Source organism: Notothenia rossii (assembly GCF_949606895.1).
Source record: "Notothenia rossii genome assembly, chromosome: 3".
Lineage (NCBI taxonomy): Eukaryota > Metazoa > Chordata > Actinopteri > Perciformes > Nototheniidae > Notothenia > Notothenia rossii.
This window is the reverse complement of record NC_136901.1, coordinates 68,115,033-68,137,591: the sequence shown is the minus strand read 5'-3', so window position 1 is coordinate 68,137,591 and position 22,559 is coordinate 68,115,033. Positions and strand designations below refer to the sequence as shown.

Below are 22,559 nucleotides of genomic sequence, written 5' to 3'. Positions count from 1 at the left end.
GCATACACATTTTTGAAGAGGTTTACACACATAAAAACCTAATACTTTGCATAAAACCATGAAAAAGTTTACTTAATTGAGAATTCTTAAGGTTACATGCCGATTTTCAGATTTTGGAACAGATTTATATCAAAAGTATGGGATACAGCAACTTCCCATTCAGCCATGAGGGACAGGGATGCAATGTCACTGCCTAGTCAAAAGTGCAGGGGTGTGGCTAAAAACCAGGCTCAGCCATTGGACTAAAACCCCTTGTGTTTCGGTAGTGATATGAAAACTGGGGACATGATTTTTTGAGTATAGTTTTTTAATAAAAAAATGATACCCACAATAAATCTAAATATTCCAACTTCTGTTTGAATGTAATCATAAAAATCTTCTAAATAAACCATTGAACAAAATAAAATATTTTAAAAATAAAATCTGAGCTTGTGCATACATTTACACTTATATAAAATATCCACGTAACTGTGAACCAAATGTACACTTGTATAAAATATCCACGTAACTGTGAACCAAATTTGAAGTCACAGAAGAAAAAAAAAAGTTTTGTAGCTTGTAGAAAAAAAATGAACTTAGTGATGAAATGTTCACTTGCAGAAAAATACATATTTTAGTATAAATCGACGAATCTGCGGTCTTGACTTTTGCTACGCTTCTTGCGATAAATGTGTCGCAAAAGTAATTTTCACCTGTAGATCAGCTGTAGATGTCGGGGGAGGGAGGGGGGTTGGAGCGAAGGGGCGGAGCTATCAGAACGACGAGGCTTGACTGCGGGGCTAACGGTTCGTGTCGCTACCAGTCCGCTGACATGGCGCGTCAATCAACGGTAAGTTTTGCCCATTACTTGCCCAGTATTACTTTGAATATTATTATTGTAATTGAGGATTAAATCCGCTTTGAAGACCACCGTTTTATATCGTGCAGTTTAGCGGCAAAATAACGTCAGTTAGCCAGCTAACGCTAGCTTTGTTGAGTTTATGCTAGCTAAACAAGTAGTGGTTGTAGTCTACAGCAGTAATTAATATATTATATATAGCCTACTGCTTTGGCACTAACGGTGGTGTTTTTAAAGCCTTTGTAAATTATCCATGCTATTTTCTATTTAGCTAACGTCAAAGTAGTGTATGTGAAATCAACCTCACAATAAGATGTGTGTATATTACAATTATTAATGTCATATTTCAAGATGATTACTTAGATATTACAATATGGTTGGTTGAGCTGGAGTTCATTATTGAGCTTACTCGTTTACGTCAGTCATATCTGAAGAACAAACCCAAACCTTGTTGTTTTTATTAATTGTATTACCAAATGGATATCAAATAAACAGTAAGCATTGGTAACACAACTTCCAAAGTTACAGTAAAATAAAAAGGACCCTGACTCGGACAATACACAATCCAACATGTTCAACAGAAGATAATAAGTTATATTGTTTGTACACATGATACTTTACATATATCTGTTTGTTTAAGGTGTCCAGGTGATGCAGACAGGCTGGACCAGAGAGTGAGAGACAGAACTGGACTCCTCACAGCAGTGAACTTCAGCACAGGTACAAATACTATTTTTTCATACTGTACAAAGAATCAAGAAAGATATTGGTTTAAATAAATGAAGTATTGACTTTAATACACTGATACACATTCCATTAAACAATACTAAATCACCTACACATCAGTGAAGTTGAGGGTTTTTTCCATGCAAAAAGTTACATTTAGTACCAGTACAGGAAATTCACTAAGAAACTACTTTTATTGTGAAAACAAAGATCTGCACACCGAATATTTTTGTAGTCAATCGGGACCATCATTTGTTTGTGACGCTGCCTGCACCTCAGAGAAGGGGTGGTTATAGTCAGGGTTATAAAGTGTGTCGAAAAACATAGTCAGCTGATGGGATGCATCTATTTCCACATCTACACTCCATCAGCTGATTATTTCTATTTGCCTCACTTAATGAGCTTCACATCACCTGTGCCTTTTACCGCAGAGTTTGCAACGTCACAAATAAATGGCGCCAATCTTCAGTCAGATGTGAATGTGTAATCTAACATTTTCAGTAAGAATAATGGCCGAAAGGAGTGCAAATACAAATACAATTTTTTGAAATGTGAACCAAAAGCGAGTCCTCCTCGCTGATGAAAGACCCTCAGTCCTCTCCAAACCAACAGACAGACCCTGAAGTCTCTGCAGCTCTATGGATACCACGCTGTCTCAATCCGTCCACACTGAATATGAGGGAAAAAAATAATAAGCAAATAATAAATGCTTTAGACAATAAGAAATATAAAGTTGACTGTTGAGTTGCTCAGTTTTTTTTAGATTGTCAATACTATTACTGTATAACTAATATATCAGGTTAAGAAGCACCTTCAAATAAAGATTGGTCTTTAAATACATTTTGTCTCTTGAATTGTTTTTCTAAAGTCAAGGATCTAGAACTGGTACTTAGTTTTAATGATAAAGGTTATTATGCTGTTTGGAGGAGGCCTCACAGGAAAGAGTAATAGCTACCATCACATGTACCTTAGCTTGACTTAAATGTATTAAACGTATAATTAAGTGATGGCAAAATATAAATAACTAATTTCATGCAAATATATTAATATTTGCTTGATTCCAGAGTTGAATTTAGCACAATTGCATACAAACGGCAAGGGATTTTAAGAATCTGAAGTCTTCGTTCTAAATAGAAAATAGCATGGATAATTTACAAAGGCTTTAAAAACACAGCAGGAACCCAAGACAATTATAAAACATGTCATTATTTCAGTACAGTTCAATTGGTTTTATTTTCATAAACGGTTATCAACTGTTAGTGCCAAAGCAGTAGGCTATAATATATTCATTACTGCTATAGACTACAACCACTACTTGTTTAGCTAGCATAAACTCAACAAAGCTAGCGTTAGCTGGCTAACTGACGTTATTTTGCCGCTAAACTGCACGATATAAAACGGTGGTCTTCAAAGCGGATTTAATCCTCAATCACAATAATAATATTCAAAGTAATAATGGGCAAGTAATGGGCAAAACTTACCGTTGATTGAAGCGCCATGTCAGCGGACTGGTAGCGACACGAACCGTTAGCCCCGCAGTCAAGCCTAGTCGTTCTGATTGCTCCGCCCCTTCGCTCCAACCCCCCTCCCTCCCCCCACATCTACAGCTGATCTACAGGTGAAAATTACTTTTGCGACACATTTATCGCAAAAAGTGTAGCAAAAGTCAAGACCGCAGATTAGTCGATTTATACTGCCACAGAGCAGATTCGTCAAGTTATAATGACTGATTTGAGAGGTTGTAATAACTAAGTTGCAGTTGTAATGGAAAATATATATAAACAAATATGTATTTTTCTGCAAGTGAACATTTCATCACTAAGTTCATTTTTTTTCTACAAGCTACAAAACTTTTTTTTCTTCTGTGACTTCAAATTTGGTTCACAGTTACGTGGATATTTTATACAAGTGTACATTTGGTTCACAGTTACGTGGATATTTTATACGAGTGTAAATGTATGCACACAAGCTCAGATTTTTTTTCTGCAAGTGCTCACATCAGGTTTTACACACATTTTACACACATTTTGCACCATATCCACCTTCATAACAGCTACTTCCCAATAGAAAGTACCCTATAAATGATGTTTTTGTATATATTAAGCTTATCACTATCTAATTTAATGCCTTGTGTTTGAATAGACCATAACATATTCTTAGTAAATATCTATGTCTGAATACTTAATTGTTTTGTTAAATAGTTTTTCTTGTCGTGGGACCACACTTTGTACTAATTCGGTAGAATGCCCCATATACATGTATGTATATATTTATATATTTTTATTCTTTGTGACGGGGAGAAACAGTATTTCGATATCCCTGTTTGAATCAAAGTGAACTTTATTGTCAATTGAGAAATTGACAATAAAGTTGACTTTGAATACATAGTCAAAGTTTATTTGACTATGTATTAGTGACGACATAAAAGTTGCACAAAAAACTGCACAACAAAAAACTGCACAACAAAAAACTGCGTTTTCCTTTTTTACATCCACATACTCACCTTTTTTAAACAATGTGATGTATTGGATAACACATCCAACCTGATTTGATACATTTCATAGTCAGTGCTGTCTTGAAAGATTATATATTCTGAAATATGTATAAAAAGAATGTGGGATTATTATTATACAAGAGGTCAAAGATGCAGTTTAGTTGTAGTATTTTTAATTTGTGATGCAATTTAAATGGGCTTTTACAGAACAGGGCATGATTGAATCATACGTGTCATTCTTATTGTGTTGCCATGGCTCCTTGTGTCAGAGTTCATGAAGAGGGAATTAAAAGCAATTGTTCTTTGCTTAGTCTTCAAATAAAAAAATTAATTGTCCTTGTGTATTTATACAATGATAGGAATCTGGACTCTTGTGCCAACTGCTGAAAGAATGTGGTGTCTCTCTCCTCTAAACATGGGACATTATAAAGAAATGGAGGTGGGGTTTGGCAGGGCAACAGCTGACTGGCTGCTCCTCGGAAGTCACATAGCTGACACTGAAAATGGCTGCTTTGGTGTGAGTCAGGGGAGCAGGGTGATAACAGGGCACCTACTGGCAAACTATTGGTCTGTAGTATTGGTTATTAGGCTTATCCTTACACTGATAAACCCAACCATGCATTTCTGGGCTGTTGTGTCTTTAATATATATGGAGAATTAGGCTTCTCCATGCACTGTAGACACAGACGTCTCCATTTCATTTTTGTTTTTACTCAGGAAACACTCCCCAATCACTGTCTGAGTGTCACTCCTGTTTCTAATTATAAACCTGAGCAGGGACTCTCCAAGAATGGAAGTTTGGCCAGGCCCCATCTGTGGCCTAAAATTAGCCCCCCACCCCCCAGAAAGGAGCTGTGGTCCCCTCTGTCAGTTCACACACACACACACACACACACACACACACACACACACACACACACACACACACACACGCACACACGCACACACGCACGCACGCACGCACGCACGCACGCACACACACACACAAACGCCAAACTGCGCTTTTCACAGCTCCTGTGGAAGCATCACACATTCACTCGGACCTTTCTTCCCTTCTCTTGTCCACGTGACTTATTCGGAAGTTCTGAAAGTCTTTAAATTCTCAATTTTTCTCACGTCGTTGGAAAAAACATCAGCAAGAATCTAATCGAGGTAAGTGTCTCGTTGCTGCTGTTGACACTCTGTTACTTTGTTCTACTAAACACATCTTGTCGACCTTAGTGGCGAACTATTCAATTATTATATTTTTGTCTAAAAAGCACTCATGTATGGCCTTGATTTAGATTGTATTACTGTAATTTGAGTTATATGAAGTAGCTTTGTCATGTAAACAAACTGCACTGTCTTATACTGTGTGTTCATGAAAGACAGATGTCGAAATGTGTTATATATTCGAATGAAAATCAAGTCCAACAAAAATAACTCTAAATGTCAAAAGCTGTGTGTGTTTTCGGGTGTATTAACATCTTCCTGTGACATTTCTGCCAGTGCAGATGGAAGGGCTCTGACTTGCACCGGCCTCGGGGTAACATTATGGTTCTGGGCCAAGCTGTCAACATGAGTTTGATGGACATTTCCAAGATCTTCTCCCTGCTGCAGCCTAAGGAGGAGGATGAAGACAACGAGCAGTGTCATGCCCTGCACAACGCCGTGAGCAGCGACGACGGACCGCTGCTCTCCCAGCTCCTGTCTCAGGAGTCCTACAGGAAGTCTATCAATGCTCGGAGTGGGTGGGGGGTCCCAGTCACCCCACTGCGTACTGCTGCTGCTCTGGGACACCTGAGGTGCTTGGAGCTGCTGCTGGAGCACGGTGCCGAGGTGAGGGGGAGCATTCTGTTGTTTGGAGGATGGTGAGATGGATCTTTGAGAGTGAGTGCTGCTGGTGGGTGTAATGTTTATAAATATCCTGATTAATAACCCAAATCACACATTTAATTTCAAGCCTAATAATGTTCCTAGATACCGCCAGCAGATATTTTTCACCTATAAAAAATGATGAGTTAGAAACTAGATTTTTGAACCTAAAGGCATTAAAATAATATATTTTTCTAGAACAATGGATCAAACGAATAATATGAAAGGAGCTCTGCAGTTTATCTAAGTCCTACCGAACCCTCTAGCGTTGTGTTCCATACCTCAGCATTATTGTACTCAGAAGCTAAAATAACCCCACTATATACTGCCTGACCAGTCCCCAGCAGGAGACGTTAAATGTAAGTAATCAGTTGTACCCTCTTGAGATGATATCATGCCATTACATAGCCGGTATCAGGGGTTATCACTTATCAGCAGTCTAGATATGGGTTAAAGGGGGTCTGCTGATTTGACTTCTGAAAGCCTGTTTCTCCCAAAATACACTCTCAAATCATGAGTGGTGTTGGTTAGGTCGGTTAGGTTTAAGATAGATAATTGCAGATGTTGGAAGTAATCAAGTACATTTATAACCAAGTACTACTTAAGTACAATTTTTAGATACTTGTACTTTACTTAAGTATTTCCATTTGATGCTACTTGCCACACTACAATTCAGAGGTAAATCTTGTACTTTAACTCCACTATATTCATTTAATACCTTTAGTTACTTTGCAGATTTGAATTAATGGTGAGAAATATAATCAACACTTAAATCAGACTTTAGTTACACCTGGAGTAAATTCACAAGCTACCCTGCAGTATACAAACAAAGTCATTAAAACTAGCTGCACCTTTACCAGCTTTGATAATGCATCAATAATTATAATCAAAACATATCATATATATATTCCTCTGAAATGGACCAATCTGCACAATGAGTACTTTTACTTTTGGTACTTTAACTATATTTTGATGATAGTATTTGTCTACTTTTACTTGAGTAACATTTTTGAATGCAGTCATTTTACTGTAACAGAGTATTCCTACACTCTGGAACTTTACTTTTACTCAAGCACAAGTACTTATTTTGGATAATTGTTAGAATGGGGTTTTGGTTTGTTTTGCGAATAGTGTGTAATTTTTGAGCAATGGGTCTTAGGAACAATGGGACATTTCTTAGACTATTGGGGTTTGGAAATGTGGCATTGCAGAAGCTACGAGTATGTCACAAGGACAATGTAAGCAATCTGATATCACATACATCATTTAAGAAAACTTGTTTTAAAGCAACTAAAGCCAACCTAAATAAAAGTGGATCCTGAGAAAACTCAGACATGCACCTTCTTGTCTCCTGGTGGGGGGAGTTTGCCCCTTCTAATTAATTAGAGGGGTAGCAGTGTTTCCCCTATATACAAATATATAAAATAATAATAAGTGGCGACCCTTTTTCGTTTTTGATTGTTATTTGTTATGTGAATTTGTAGTATTTGTGTTACTGTATGTTCAATAAAGGTGTATTTTTGCTAAATCTTGAGACATTGCCACTGTATGTACTGGCAGGCCCGATTTTTGACATAGGCGCTGTAAGTGATGAAAGTGGGGGATGTTGGCTTATCAGGCGCCCGCAGCTCACAGCCAAAGTGCGAGCGTGTGAGCGAGAGAGCGAGCGAGGGAGAGAGAGAGAGGGCGCACCGGTACCGGCGCTGTTGTTATTAGAATCTGGTGCTAGCTGCGCTAACGGATATAAGAAGTAGATGTTTCTACAACCAGGGTGGAGGAGAGCTCTCCTGTCAGACTGAGAGGCTCAGTGAGGTTAAGGACTCTGAGTGTTTAGATAGTACATTTTTCGTCTAAGTTATCTCAGTGGGTCTCAAACAAATATGTGTTTACAAATTATGTAAACACATATTTCCAAGGCATTCCTTTATAATTATTAGGATAAATAAAAACAGGTTTGAAATCATTCCAATGTATACTATAGGACAGTAAACCAAAAATATTATTTAAAGCTGGAGAGATACAAAAATATGCATAAATTAATAAATGTTAAGATATAAATGAACAACAAAAATAAAATAAGTTACATTTATTTGTTATTGGCTATGGTAGGTTATTGGTTATGTTCACATACTTATTTGATTATTAAAATGTAAACCGATCTTTTTCATATGGGTGTTTTAGAGTTGTACTGCCTAGATCAGGTCTCTAGTAATTGTGTGCTCAAAGTTTACCAGATTAAAGCATTTTACTTTAAAATGTTCAAACAAATCTTCCCGGGGGGGCATACCCCCGGACCCCCCTGGAAGATGTGACGTCCACCCCCCAATTAGAACATGTTCATACAATATTGAATACATTTGAAGCCCTTTTGACGTATATGACCTATGTCAATAAGTTTCTGTTTTTGTAGTGTATTTGTCTTTTGTAGAGATTTTTCATTTATTCTTTACATATAAAATCTCGCCTAGGGCAGTAAATTGGCTAGAACCGGCCCTGGTTCTAGGCCTCAAGAGCCTTTCTTGTGCTGGCAGACACATAGAAACAAATTGTCAGGGCGCACTTCGCAAGTGCACAGACTAAAAAATTCCACACGCTCCACGCTCACATTATGCTGGGTCTACGTGCCTTAGCACCGCTGCTATGACTCCATCCGAAACACTGACGGTAGTTATAAAAACTGATAACATCTAATGGAATGATAGCATTGAAATGGGTGATATTCAGGAAGTTGTGAAGCTCTAAGCTAAACCAAAATAGAGTTAAAAAGGAGATTCAATACTGGATTCAAGTCATTAGGTGAAAAAATAAATGCTAATTAATCTCAGTGTATTCAGGTAGTGTAAATAATACGCCTTGATGATCTTGAGAAATGATAATTAGTCAATGTTATGTTCACATCCACAAAAAAACCCAGAGATGCAACCTTAATGATGCATAGTGTCTCAATTTGTCAGGCATGTGTTTGTACTGTTAGAATATATTGATGTACTGCTGTGTCTGAATTCAGATCGACAGCCTGGACGTGAAGGCGCAGACGCCTTTGTTCACAGCTGTCAATGGGAAACATCTGGACTGTGTGGTGGCCCTGCTGAAGGCCGGGGCCGATCCCAACGGCAGCCAGTACAACAACTGCACCCCGGCACTGACCGCGGCCCGGGAGGGCGACCTGGACGTGCTCCGGGAGCTGCTGCGCTTCGGAGCCGAGGTGGATGTCAAGCCCAAAGCCCCTGAATGGGCCTCCAACGCCACCACCTGCAGGGGGCCCCTTTATATCTGCGCTGTTTATGGACACATGGACTGTTTCAAACTGCTCCTTCTCCACGGGGCCAACCCCAACTACAACTGCACGGACGAGAAGATGCTGGCCAGGATAAAGCAGCCGAAGACGGTGCTGGAGGTGTGTCTGCGCTACGGCTGCGGGGGGGAGTACATCCAGCTGCTCATAGACTTTGGGGCCGACGTGTATCTGCCCACGCTCATCATTGACAAGACTACCAAGCAGAATGAGGCTCTGAATCTGCTGCTCAAAGAGAGAGGTGATAAAGTAGTTCCAGTTTGGTTCTGTGCATTGTACAAGTGTCAAGATGTTGATCCACCTTTTTTCTGTTTCTGTTCCAGTTTGTCCCAAAACACTGATGTCACAGACTCGGCTAGCGATAAGAGGATACCTTCCCTTTGGCAACAAGGAATGTACCATTGGAAATTTGGACGTTCCTCTGATCCTGAGGAACTACCTGAAGCACATCACATCTGAACTCCTATGATGCTCAACTTAGAATCACGATACATGACTGGATGACTGATTTCCAGTTATCTTATTTGTAGGACATCATACACACAGAAGATATATCATCCAAGTTCTGTAAATCCTTGTTTTTATTATATATTTTGAAGCTACGTAAGCTAAGTTTTAATATATAGTTGCGCTTTACAAATCTCATTGAAGTGAAAGAAATGACCATGCCAATGGGCCATGTCCTTGGGAAGTGTAACACCACGGTTGACCACTAGAGACCACAGTAATACTGCTCATAGCTCATTGAGGCTCCTCATATGATTTGTTCTTGTTCCCATACTGTACAGTCTCGGTTGAGTTATTTAGACATCAAGAAACACAAACACACAGAGACGGTGTCTGCATCGCAGCAGGGCGTCTTAGATCTTGCCTGAAAAACACTCTTGCATCTGCTGACTTCAAAACATGGAAACGGAACGATCAGCGCAGCCAACCGGGAGAATATGTTTGCATAAGTCTCATTATTCATTGATGACAGCATTTTCAGGCTTCAATTTGTGATTTTTTTCTCTTTTGTGACTTTGTAATATTCTTCTGAGAACGTTTTTATCTTCCGTTTGTATCCCTTTTTTGTAATAAATAAATGCAGGAGTTTATGTGTCAGCTGTTGGTAATGGGGACAGGAAATGATGTCACTAACAGGAAAACCAGCACAATGCTCCCACTCGCACATTGACGCCTAGACATGGAGTTCTGTAGAGGTTTTATTTTCAACAAAAGTACAGCTATATCAGATATGGATTTATTTTTACAGCGAAGTACAACATATTCCCAGTGCTTCTGATTACATCAAAACATATAATGTACATACAGTTGACATCTCCACTCTCCCATTCACAGTTTCTGGATTGAATAGGCATTATTTTTAATTTCTACAACAAATAATCAAAACTCAAAAGGCCAGCGAGAAAGAAAAGGACAAATGTTTGCATATGGTGACGAAGGATGTGGGTAGTGAGTACATTTTTCTGTGATAGGCAAAAATCCAGACCTCAAACTATAAGGTCATTTACAATGAGGAGATTTCCAAAAGTGGGATGTCAGTCTTCGGTTTAACCTTGTTGTCATTGAACACCACATCAATAATATGGCTCATTGAAGACTGTTGTTACCTGACTATTGTGAAACAACACAGGACTGCATAACCAACCGCGAGGAGTTCCTACTGATATGCTAAATGTGAGTGAACGCGCCTCACGGGCTGAAAGGAATGACATAAATCTGAGCAAACCTCTGATGCATCAAATTGACAGTCTGCTAAATTGGCTGTCTTGGTTTTATGACCGGAAATAGATAGGAAAAAAAAGGCTGTCCTCTCAGCTCTCAGCACAAGGTCAGATGATAATTATATAAGAGAAATAAAACCAATATATACACCCTTTTAACGGCATGGCCAAAATGGTTCTATTTAATACTGCATTCAATAAATACAAGTGAAGAATTTAATTTGTTACTGTCAAGTCAAAAGAATAATTTCTTAAGTAGAAACAAGAGCATGATATGAATTGTAATGAAGTACTGTATGTGTATGTTTGTTTGTTTGTTTGTGTGTGTGTTTGTGTGTCTACAGGATTATGTTTATTTTTAGCTCATCTCGAGAGGTTTTCATTTATTCAGCTCTTCTGCTTGACTAGAAATCTATACACAAACACCCATGATCAGTGCTAACTCCTATTTTGTTCACCGTTGTCATAGAAAAATGATACCCGTTTTACCTCAGCGGTTAATGGTATTCAAATCAAAATAAAAACAAATCAAAAACAGCAGTTTGGACTACGACAGTGCATGTTGAAGTCAAAGATATAACTTTAGAATGACAGTTTATAGTACCCAATATATCTGGGCGAAGAGAGCATTAGTGCCTTTCATTTCACCTATCAACAGTTCAGGAAAGTGTCCCACTCTACTTAATAAATAAAAACCAGAAGCTACAAAGCGGTGATGTGAGCTGGAGACAGGTGGACAGAGAAAATAACTCCCTTCAGTGAGATGGTATGGTCTTCACAAATGAATGGTTCCGCGGTGTGTGGTAAACAAAAAGAAAATCCCCCATTGGAAGTAAAATGAAACTAAACAATCTGCTAAGAGTTGTCTAAAGTCTCATGCAAAATATTGGATGCCACGAGCATGCATTTACCTGGTACTGAGGTCTACCGCACGCTAGAACTGGAACAACATTCGTCTCCAACGCAAAATACCAATATCCAAATATATGATCTGTTTTTTTACATTATTTACAGTGTGTAAGCTGATCAAGGTAAAATAGATGATTCTTCTTTTGATTTTTAATAATATACTTTGAAAACTAATAGACTATAATATATTTGAAATGAAACCACCGTTCAGCATGTTAAATAGATGATAACGTTTCTAAATTATTTCTGTGCAATAAAATTACCGCTATGTACGTGTGATATAATATGATAAGGTGTGTTTCAGTCAGTCCGACGGCACAGTATCTACTCATATGGGGGAAATGAAGAAAAAAAGGCATGACCTCTTAAGTTTCTGGATCTCCTGCCACTGGGGAAAGAGGAATTCCCGGTGTGTGTGAGAGAGAAAGTACGAGAGAGATGCGAGTCCCACACCGAAGGGAAAATACATGACTAATTCAAATCTGCCTGTGAAACTGAATAGATAATCACTAGTGGAATGCTGGAAGGCACTGTTAGATAGCATCTCTCTTCTCCGCAGCAGAACGGGCCAGCAAGTGTGCATGATTATGTGTGTGTTGGTGGCTTGAAGTAGGGGGGGGAGGGGGGGGGGGGGCGTAGCACGGGACCTGAGGTTATCATGGCCTGGGAACCATATCTTTTTTTTTTTTGCAGTGCCAGACCAGGGAATAATCTTCCAAAACAATCTCACCGGGAGCCATCTCTCTACAAACACCAGCAGCCGACTCACCCGTTTTTCAACGCTTTCCTTTTACTGAAACAAAACATAAATTACACAACATACAAAGCAATTCTAAAAAGGTCTTTTTTTTTCTTCTCCAGTAGGTTATAAGGCCTATAAGAAGGCAAACGAATGACATAGAACAATATATAAACTCTTTGATATCACGTGGTAGTGAGTAGTGAAGATATATAATGATATATCACATTGCACAAGTTGTCATATATGTACTGTCCATCAGGTGGTAATAATTCAACACAAAGTATCTGAGGTTTAAAGCATGATCACCAACCGTGTGTCACTTACATTCCCCACTGTAGAAAAGAATATACCTTCATGATGTGTGTAAATAGTTGTTTCCTCAGTAGATCTATTCTAAAACCTCATGTGGCGGGATCCACAGCATTGTTTGATCAAACCAATAATCTGATCACTTAAGCTGAATGCCAGAACATTGATCAGATCGGGAAAGACGACGGTGTGGGAGCTGAGATTTTAAAGCTGCGGTCTTTAGAGAGAAATGTGTCAGAGGACATCTGCATGCTACACTTTGAATTCACTTTTCTGCAGCGTCCTTTCTTTCAGTTGTTCATTTAGAATTTATTACGTGACCATTTCCCCTTGTGCTGGTTAAGGGATCGTTCTAATTTGTCACACTGGGACCCATTTAGCGTCCTCACACGAGAGGAAATAAAGCGTTCCTCTGACTGGATATGTGCTTTTTACAATGTGAGAGATAGAAAAGAATTAACGGAAGGAGTCTCTTCTCTAAATATCGCCCAATGCTTTCACTTTAAGCTGTTTCAGGAGGTAGGCTGTACTCTTTCCAAACGCCCAGTGAGCTGCCAGCACAGTGCTACAGGGGGTGGTCTCTGGGGGGAGAGTGTCGGGGGGGGGGGGTGAGGCGATGGGGGTTTTAAACAGAAGGCAGGTGGAGCGTATAGTCTGCCTATCTCCCGCGCCCAGCTGTTTCATCTCTCGTCAACCCCCCCCCCCCCCCCTGGGTGTGATGGGTTATGAATACCCTGTCAGAAGTGTTTGGTGAAAGGATGAAAATATTCTATTGATGTTCCCATCTATCGATTTGTTCCCTGACCCGTCGTATCGTGGCCGATGGCAGCCTGCCAAGAGAATGAAGCTGTTTCCTCTGAGAGCCTGTGACTCACTGAGGATGGAGCGGGAGATAGAGAGGAGAGAGCGAGGGAAACACTGAGAACGTCATACTGGGTGAAGAGAGGGTTACTATAATGCGGACAGCTAGAGAGGGGAGTAAAGGAGGGGGGGCAGACACAGTGATGGCATGGCTGCTCTGAGATCAGTGGCAGAATGGATCAGAGATGACGCCGAGTTTCCGCGGGTCCTTCGTCAGCTGTCAATTATTCAACCTCACATTCAGAAGAATGCAAACAAGCAATCTCACATAGCAGCAACATGTCAGCTTGTTCTATCACGATCTTACTACGAGGAAATGCCCCGGCTCTGCCTTCTCTCTCCAGACGATGGATTCAAAATGAATTAATATAACAATGTAAATAACTCCAGGACATTCAGATGGCGTTAGGATGCAGAATCCGAGGGGGAAAGAGTTCAGCCGGAGAAGCGTGATAACTTATAACGTTGCTAACATATATGAATCGTAACGTTTTTAAATGTTTAAATCCAAAGTCTTCAGTCCTCTTGCCGATCATATTCACAATAGTCCTTCATTTTTCAAAAGTCTCTTGTGTGTGTTTGTCGTATTTTTCTTCATGATGGGTCAGGATCATCCAGTGTTTAGTGCGTCTAAGAAAAATATCTGGTCCTTCAGAAGAGTCCGCGTATCTCTATTTCCTAAATGGAGCTAATCTACTAAAATTCTGCCAGAAAGGAGCCTGGCCTCTTTTGGATTGACTGAATTCAAAAACCTCTCCTTGTGCCATGTCCTCCGATACCTCATACTGCCCCGCGCTGAGGGGGTCCTGCGGGGGCGGGTATGAGGGGGGCGTGCACCTGTTTACACCTGAGAAGGCAGGTGCAAAAAGAAGCAAGACGGGAGTGGGGTGGGCGGGGGAGGAGACAAGGAGGCAGCGCGGGGGGCACAAAGCGAGAGAAGAAGAAAAAAGGTGGATGGCAAAAAGAGGAAACATCGTCAGTAAACGGATCAGGAAACGGACACAACAACACAACACCGAGTCATGCTAACGGAGTACAGGCACACGGACACACATTAGCATTCCTGCATATTAAACCTGAGATATGATACAGAATGATCATATGATGACGGTTGAATCGGGGAATTCAGCTCTAGCAATGACACAAGGGAGACTGAAGATGCTATTCAATCAAACTGTGTAGCGGGCAAACACGAGAACAGACAGATTCACGTTTTGATGAAACAAGGCATTTGGACAAGAGACGCTGTTCCTCCGTGTTTGTTGACAGCGCGTTTGTTTGAATAGCACCCCCTCGACACTTGAGAAACACAAGAGTGGCGAAAATAGAGCCAACAGAAAAGCTGTTAATATGCGCTTAACTAGAGTCTACGGCGTCATTTCGCTACAGTCTACAAGCATCACAACTAGTGCTAGTGCAGTAAAAATTAGATCAATATTCGGAGATGAAATATTCAAAAGTTGCCATGGCATCTTAGGAGGGAATAAAATTAGAACAGTGTCTGTATTGGGGGGTAATTTGCTTAAAATACTGAGCAGTTAGAAGGGTCTTTTGTTATATTGTATTAGATTAAACTGTGCTCCAGTGTTAATCACAACACCTCCCAATGCTGCTTTAGCAGTTGCCATGGCATCTTATTGTGCTAGCTCTAAAGGAGAACTCTAATGCATATACCTTTATCATTCTCAAACCATGTCCATACAACATGGCCCTCTTTTTCAAGATGAAATCTATAAATGAATCTGAAATTCAAGAGAGTACTTCACCTTGTGCCAGCCATGTACACATACAGCACTTAGAAAACACACAACACGTCTACAGGGGTCCTAACGTCAGAGAAAACATTCCAGCAAGGGGTTAATTCATACTTTAATGGATGGTCATGCTCATTTTGAAACTGGCAATAGTAAAATGTACACACATCTAGCCTAGCGCTCAAATGGCTAAATCTTAAAGGGGGATACCAGCAGGGGGGGACATGAGGGTCCTCTGTCTGAGGCTCTGTGAGGGGCTAGCATCTGGAGGAACCCGCTTGACATGTTCTTCTGTTACAGAGATATCTGGTGGCTGCTGGAGCTCAAGGTGGAGTCAGACATTCTGAAGGAAGAGTGTTGATATTTGAACATCCGCCTACATCCACATTAATCTGTATATCTTTTTAAAAACATGAATGCCCCCTTGTTGATGATTGGCTAAAATAAAATGTTGTGTTTCTTTTACCAATCCACGTTGTTTACCATTTACAGCATCAGGGGTGTTTGTTTTTTCAGCACTGCCACAAAATGGACCGCTTTAAGACCAAACTTCTACAGCAAATGTATTACCCATTTTATTTTGCGATATAGCAGAAGTATAACGGACACATAGTTTGAATGAAAATAAGCCCTGGAATAATGCTATATTTATTGACATGTTTAAACAATATAATAGTAGACTAATATAAAAGGCAATTAGGGTTAGCCGCCATACTGTAAGATGTTTGAGTAAACAGCTATGCCAAAGTGTAGACTTCTACTGAACAATATTGAGAGATCGCTGGCGTCTCCAGTCGACTTCAATCGCGGTTTAATGAAATGTGATTTTAGGGCTTTGATTCCTACTGTCCGAAATGTTTATGTGTTGATGGAAAGGCAGCATCAGGCTTTAAACTGGTTCCAGCTTAAACGGTGTATTAAACGTAATATACTCCCCCACATTTTATCTAAATGTATATCTAGCTAAATCTAAAATCAAAGTCTTAAGAAGCTTTGAGAGTAGCATTAGTGGCGATCTTAGGCTGTGAAAGAGGCAGGGACGCTTGAGAAAATTCTGACCGGGTTGAAAACCTTTTATTTAAAATGTGGTTCTGTTCCCGACTTCAAGCAAAAAGAAAATGTTGCCAACCCTCTTTTATTTGCATTTAAACAAAAAGTAGGGCATATATTTGAAGATCTATTAAATGATATTTAAGAAACATTTAGAATTTAATTAAAGTAAATTAAGACTTTAAAGGATGCGTGAAACTCTGCATGGGTAAATATTTTTGACTTTGAAAGTGTATTGTGTAAGAATTGCTAACTCCACCTTTAGCATTATTTTTGACATATTTGGCTGTAAAACAAATCTGAAAATAAGTCAAAATAATGCGATTGCTTTGATGTTTCTTCAATCTTCAAGACGTGATGTTGTATTATTGTCCTAGATTGCACTATGTAAAGTAATTACTGTAAAAGTAAACTATAAAACACACTTCAGAAGTATCAACCAAAAACAAGAAGGAATTCATTTTTTTACAAATCTGGATTTTAGTGATAAGCCCCGACAGCCACCCTAACTCAGTAAAAGGAAAAATGCAAACAGTTTGAAGTGTGGAATTGGTTTTCGAGACAAGCGTGACACAGGACCCACATGTCAGGGATGCAGGTATCGCCCTTTAAACTCAATACTTCATGCAAATAGCCCTCTGTCTTTTCATTGATGCTTAACGTCTGCTTTACAACTCATATCGATTCTTCCTCGTGAACGGGCAACAGACATTTGACTCAAAGCGATACAAAAAAAAGTGATATAGCGAGAAGACATGAATTCACGTGACTTTTCTAGCTTACTCAGTACACAGATAGTCCATTCATAAACAAAGTAGGCGTGTTTTAGAAAACGTGTAGACAGTTAAAAAAACAAAACAGAGAGGTTAAGGAGTAAAGAGTAAACAGCGATGAGAAGACAGAGCACACCAGCGAGGAAAAGAAAAGGAAAATCACCTGATATCTTCTTGTTGCCTCACCTTTCTGTTTGGTCACCTTTCTCACTGTCATGGCCGCCTGCCGCTTCTGGTACTCAGAGATCTCGAAACCTTAACCGAAACCATTCAGACATTTACAATTCATTAGCATTCATTTTAATTCTGATTTATTAAATACATTTATATTTGTTCACATTTATATTGTAATTTTTTTCTTTATGGCTTTCATTTGAATTTTTATTGTTTAGATATTTAAATTGTTCTCACATTTTTCTGTTGTAATGTAAAGTAATGTTTTTCTATACAGTTAAAATGATTTGCATACAGCTTTCATTGTAATTTAAAAGTATCATGTTAGAATTTTTTCAGATTGTATTATAATGTTTCTTTTTTACAGCTTTAAATTGATTTATTGCATATCATTTTATATTATTTATTTTTTTTTCTATTATTCTATATTTAAATGTGCTATTTATTTCTTTGTTTATGCTGTGCACCAATACACCAAGGAAATATTATTTATATATAGTATATTTTAATACTATTTTATTTATGAGAATAAAAGGGATGTAACAATAAATAAGAAGCTGCCTTTAACTTTAATTTAAAAATCTGCTATGAGACTTTATTGAGTTTTTCACAATAAAGTCACAATAAAGTAAAAAAAACACCCAAATAATTAATAACACATGTTGTCATGCTATGATGTGCATATAGCATGCTGTAGCTAAGTCAACATGTTCCTGAAACTGCATTCCCCCTGTGAATGAAACCTTTCCAAACAGGGCGGAGCAGGGCGGAGCAGGGCGGAGCAGGGCGGTGTGTGACTAACCGATTTTCTCGTCCTCCTGCACCATCTTCCTCTCCTCGTGGAAGGCCCTGAGCCAGCGGTTCTTCTCCTCCGGCTTCTTGGCCAGGAAGATGTGGATCTCCTCGCTGTCTTTGTTGCACAATTTGAAGGCGTTCTTCACGCTGACGTTGAAGTCGTCGTCGCGCCCGTCTGTGGCGTCCCGCACGTCGTAGCGATCCATATCGATGCGGCCCTTATAGTACAGGATGTCCCGGCGAATCAGATCCTGGGGAAGAGAGAGAGAGAGCGAGAGAGAGAGCGAGAGAGAGAGAGAGACGTCTGTTAGTGTGTGTGCGCTGAACCTCAGAGGTGTCAACAAGCATCCTGCCCTTGGTGTCCTGAGCCTTATGCAACCCTTTCCATCTGCTGCACACACACCACACACACACACACACACACACACACACACACACACACACACACACACACACACACACACACACACACACACACACACACACACACACACACACACACACACACACACACACACACACACACACACACACACACACACACACACACACACACACACACACACACACACACACACACACACACACACACACACACACACACACACACACACACACACAAATTGTGCATAACAATACAATAAATACATTTCAAATAACATTTGACAGTTATTTTATAACATTTGATTACAAACAATAACTATTTTATTTCCTCGATTAAGCACTTACTAAGTGTCCAAGGTCATATCCAAACTTTTTCTATTTTTCAGAGCAGTTACTTTATAGTAGAGAACTATCCACACTCGGATAGACAATATAATATGTCATAAACTAGTAATAAGCGCCCAAGTGTGTAAGATACATTAAAAGTTCAGAAATGCCCCAGTCAATGACAAAAATGATCTGTTTTATCTTCAAGTTTATCCGATAAAATAAACTAGATATTTATTTTTTACTTATATTCCAACTGGTACACGGAAGTAGTACCCAACTATTCCTTTCATCCTTGATTACTATTAAAATCATTTTGGGATATTTTATTATTTTTGGTCCAAAAAGAAATAGTGAAAAATGCTAAATTTAATCACCTTTTTAAGTTAACATCTCAGAATGTTATCAAACCAAAGTTGATATCTTTTGACTGATATTCATATTATTACTAAACAAGACAAAGAAATGCAGATCCTCACATTACTGTTGAATAATCGAGCTTTACCGCAGCGCATCATTCCATAAATAACCTGAATCTCTCCAGGAGCCGCATCAAAAACATCACGTTAAATATTGCCTGAGGACCAAATACCATCCAGTCACACTTCAGGGGTCGAGGAAGGTAAGGAAAAAATAAACACAGGCGTCTTTTAATAAGCATGCAGAGAGAAATCTGCATCCGTGTGCTGATAAGGAAGAGATGGGCGGAAAAGATGGAAGGCTACATGCAACGTGTTCCAAACTCCCTCGATGTTCGACAGTGATAGAGTACGGGGGAACAAATACGTTTGTGTGTCTTTGAAATGATTGCTCCTCTGTGACGCACTTTTCAAGCCTCCCTTAGTGTGTTTGTGCAGCGGTGTTGGTCTGCGTTTGTGTCTCCGTGTGCACTTTTGTTGGGTGTAGCCGAGCGTGAACATCAGTGTGACAGGAGAGCAGCCTCGGTGCATTAGAGCCCAAACTAACACAGCTCCATTTTGTAAAAGGTGCGGAGGATTTTGAACGCATTTCACTAAGGGCTGGTGCGTCTCATAGCGCATTGGAGTCGCAGCTGCAGAGTAAGTTCAGAAAAGTCTTTAAGCGTCTGCGTCAACAGCAAAGTGATATATCGACTTGTAAGAAGATAAGATGAGGCTGCGTTTGAGCTCGTCAGCTTGTTTTTAATCCATCAAGGTCTTTGTAAAAAGGAAGCAAAAGAACAAAGCGAGCGTACCTTCTTACAGAGGACCAGCTGGTGATCAAAGAGGAAGAAGACTCGCTGCTGGCTGCGCCCGTACGGCTGATAGATCCATGACAGCTCCCCGGTGTAGATCAGCTCCGAGCTCCTGTCCAAGATATCGTCGCCCTAGACACAAACACAATGTGTAAATGAAGGAGATACTATTCTTATAGTGAATTATCTAACCAATGTTGAACATAAGAGTAAAGACAGGTTCATATGATGGAGTACTAGTGTCCTTTAAGGTACACATAAATACAATTGGGCTACATTTGAAGGGCAAATATATTTTTTCGATTACATCAAATTACAAAGAACAACTTGGTAATGGATTACAATAAGAGTGCGGCATTAGCGAGAAAAGAAACTCACACATTTACATAAACAAAGCTCTCATTTTCAGGGATTATTAAATCATACATTTAGCAAGAATCTTATTTTGAAGTTCCTGAGATTAAAGTAATTATCATGTTGTAAAAAAACTGCAAAATAAACAAGGTAAGTAACTCATTAGGTATCTACTTCTCAGCTTATGAACACAGTTTAGTGAGTGCCTTCTGTGGCATTTTCTAGCCTGAGACGTCATAGTTATATCATCAAGTATAAGTCAGACCTATTTGTCTCTGAGGGGCAATTTGGACTGCTGCAGTGGCAGTAAAACAACAACAACAGACACACACGGAAAAAAAAGTCACAGATAAGAACAACAGATGAAAACACACAGGACAACAATTATAATATTAGGGAAAGAAAGAAAGAACGATTCATAAGATAGAAAGGAAGAAGGAAAGAAAGAAGGAAAGAAAGGAAGAAGGAAAGAAGGAAAGACAAATAAATCAGCTTAGGCTTGAAAACGTTTTAGTGGAAGTCTAACAAAATCAACAAAAATATATTACATTTAAAAAAAATGTCTGATAGTGAAAGTCCTTTTAAAGGAGAGTAACAAGGATTGACTTTGTGAATCTTAAAGGCATATCAATTAGATTAGTCATTAAACCCGTTCCCCCTCAGTAACCTTGAGATTGTGACCACATTTAGTGAGAGACATTGGGCTTCTATGTCAACTTTTCTTTCAATGCCGGGGCAATATCAGTAACCAAACAGAAGGACCAAACAGGCCAGAGCAGTTCTTGCCAATGAACAACATGAGTGGGCATTGGATGCTTTGGAAGGACTCCACAGAGAACACACAAACAAACCTCCCAGTCCAGAACGGAGGCTTGCCACTGGGCGATCTTGTCGATGTTCTCCAGTCTCCTCTTCCTCTCGTTGATCTGCTGAGTGACGTTCCGCATCACTGCCAGCGCCGCTGCCACGTATCGATAATCACTGCGGACACAGTGTACACATAATTACTCCTGGGGTGCTAGAGGGGGAAAGTTATAGCTCTTGGAGTTTGGCCATCCTTTAAAGAAACCCATGTCATGTTGCAGCAGTGAGTGATACAGGGTAGCCTATTAAAGGACTTATAAAGTCAAGTAAGAGCAATAAGTCAGCTGGAGCACGGTCCAACACCACACTGCTGTCTCGTTCTAATCAGCCACTTTCTCCATCCACTGTTAACTGAGCCGGATCTATCCCTCTGGCTTAGATGTGAAACGGATCCAATCCTCACTTTGGAAGATAATGTGTGTGTGACGGTGTTGTGTGTGTGCGTGACAGAGAGCAGGCCTATATCTGGCAGATTGTCTCCAGCTCCTAACAGTGGAACGCTGTGATCTGGCAGGCGGCGCTGGCACCTGTCCCTCTCTGGCTGAGAAAGGAGTCGCGAATGACCCAGAGCTGGCTGAGACGCTGAATCACTCACGCCATGTCTTGGTTGCTCCGCACGCATGAGTTTGCACATCTGGATGCCCGCGTCTTCTGCAAATGTTTGTGCACTGTGCTTGTGTGCTGCGTAGTGAGTGGGGAGTGTTGATGCATGTGCCAGCTAAAGCCCAAATTCATATTTAATCTGCAGTCTATTTATATCCGGAGTTCTACACAATAGCCATGGAGTGAAATATGAATGAGTTGATGTTCAGTATTGTAGTAAAGGTTTACGATGAAACTGAGTTTACCTGATTATATTTCACTCAAAAGCAATTACAGAAAGCTGGTCAAATAAACCCAAAACCTGCAACAGCTGCATTGCCACTGGTGTTTGTTTCGTCAGTGAACTAATCCTTAAAGAGGCCCTATTATGCATGTTGGGGGTGTCCCTTTCCGGTAGTGAGTTCAAAAGATTTTTGTGTATGTGAAAGGCAAACATCTCAAAGTTCACACGAGAGGGGGTTTCTCTCCCATACACTTCTTGGACTCCTTTATAGTGACATCACTAAGTAAAAC

The 22,559-nt window shown here is 39.8% G+C and overlaps 2 protein-coding genes and 1 long non-coding RNA gene across 12 annotated transcripts in view; 1 reads left to right on the top strand and 2 right to left on the bottom strand.

Moving 5' to 3' along the window:
* Positions 1-1,077: 1,077 nt before the first annotated feature.
* On the bottom strand, positions 1,078-3,103 carry LOC307033576. The gene is made up of 2 exons (XR_013806563.1): positions 3,046-3,103; positions 1,078-2,233 (listed from the first exon to the last, which is right to left on the bottom strand). It is a non-coding gene; the product is annotated as an uncharacterized lncRNA (long non-coding RNA).
* A 1,824-nt stretch (positions 3,104-4,927) lies between these two features.
* Positions 4,928-10,676, top strand: asb12a (ankyrin repeat and SOCS box-containing 12a). 2 transcript variants are annotated; one of them, XM_079667741.1, is made up of 4 exons: positions 4,928-5,210; positions 5,547-5,876; positions 8,920-9,448; positions 9,531-10,676. In XM_079667741.1, exons 2-4 carry the CDS (start codon positions 5,592-5,594, stop codon positions 9,674-9,676), a joined length of 960 nt encoding a protein of 319 aa, XP_079523867.1. In that variant the 5' UTR covers positions 4,928-5,210; positions 5,547-5,591; the 3' UTR covers positions 9,677-10,676. The 2 variants fall into 2 exon arrangements, with proteins under 2 accessions (XP_079523867.1, XP_079523866.1); XM_079667740.1 differs by having other exon boundaries at positions 4,931-5,210; positions 5,552-5,876.
* Positions 10,400-22,559, bottom strand: part of arhgef9a (Cdc42 guanine nucleotide exchange factor (GEF) 9a) — a 54,332-nt gene continuing 42,172 nt past the window's right edge. For 7 of the 9 annotated variants that reach the window (XM_079667730.1, XM_079667732.1, XM_079667734.1 and 4 more), the window contains 5 exons: positions 21,431-21,560; positions 20,226-20,357; positions 18,309-18,552; positions 17,519-17,587; positions 10,400-14,602 (listed from right to left, as the gene is read on the bottom strand). In XM_079667730.1, coding sequence (XP_079523856.1) covers positions 14,427-14,602; positions 17,519-17,587; positions 18,309-18,552; positions 20,226-20,357; positions 21,431-21,560 — 751 coding nt within the window. In that variant the 3' untranslated portion in view covers positions 10,400-14,426. Of the gene's footprint in view, positions 15,498-17,495; positions 17,588-18,308; positions 18,553-20,225; positions 20,358-21,430; positions 21,561-22,559 lie in introns of all 9 variants that reach the window. The other 2 variants (XM_079667733.1, XM_079667731.1) reach the window with 2 other exon arrangements.

Bases quoted from the DNA above. Each gene is read 5' to 3' on its own strand.
- asb12a (XM_079667741.1), top strand. From the start codon at position 5,592: ATGGTTCTGGGCCAAGCTGTCAACATGAGTTTGATGGACATTTCCAAG. The intron at 5,877-8,919 runs GTGAGGGGGAGC...GTCTGAATTCAG, and splicing joins TGCTGGAGCACGGTGCCGAG to ATCGACAGCCTGGACGTGAA. The intron at 9,449-9,530 runs GTGATAAAGTAG...TTTCTGTTCCAG, and splicing joins TCTGCTGCTCAAAGAGAGAG to TTTGTCCCAAAACACTGATG.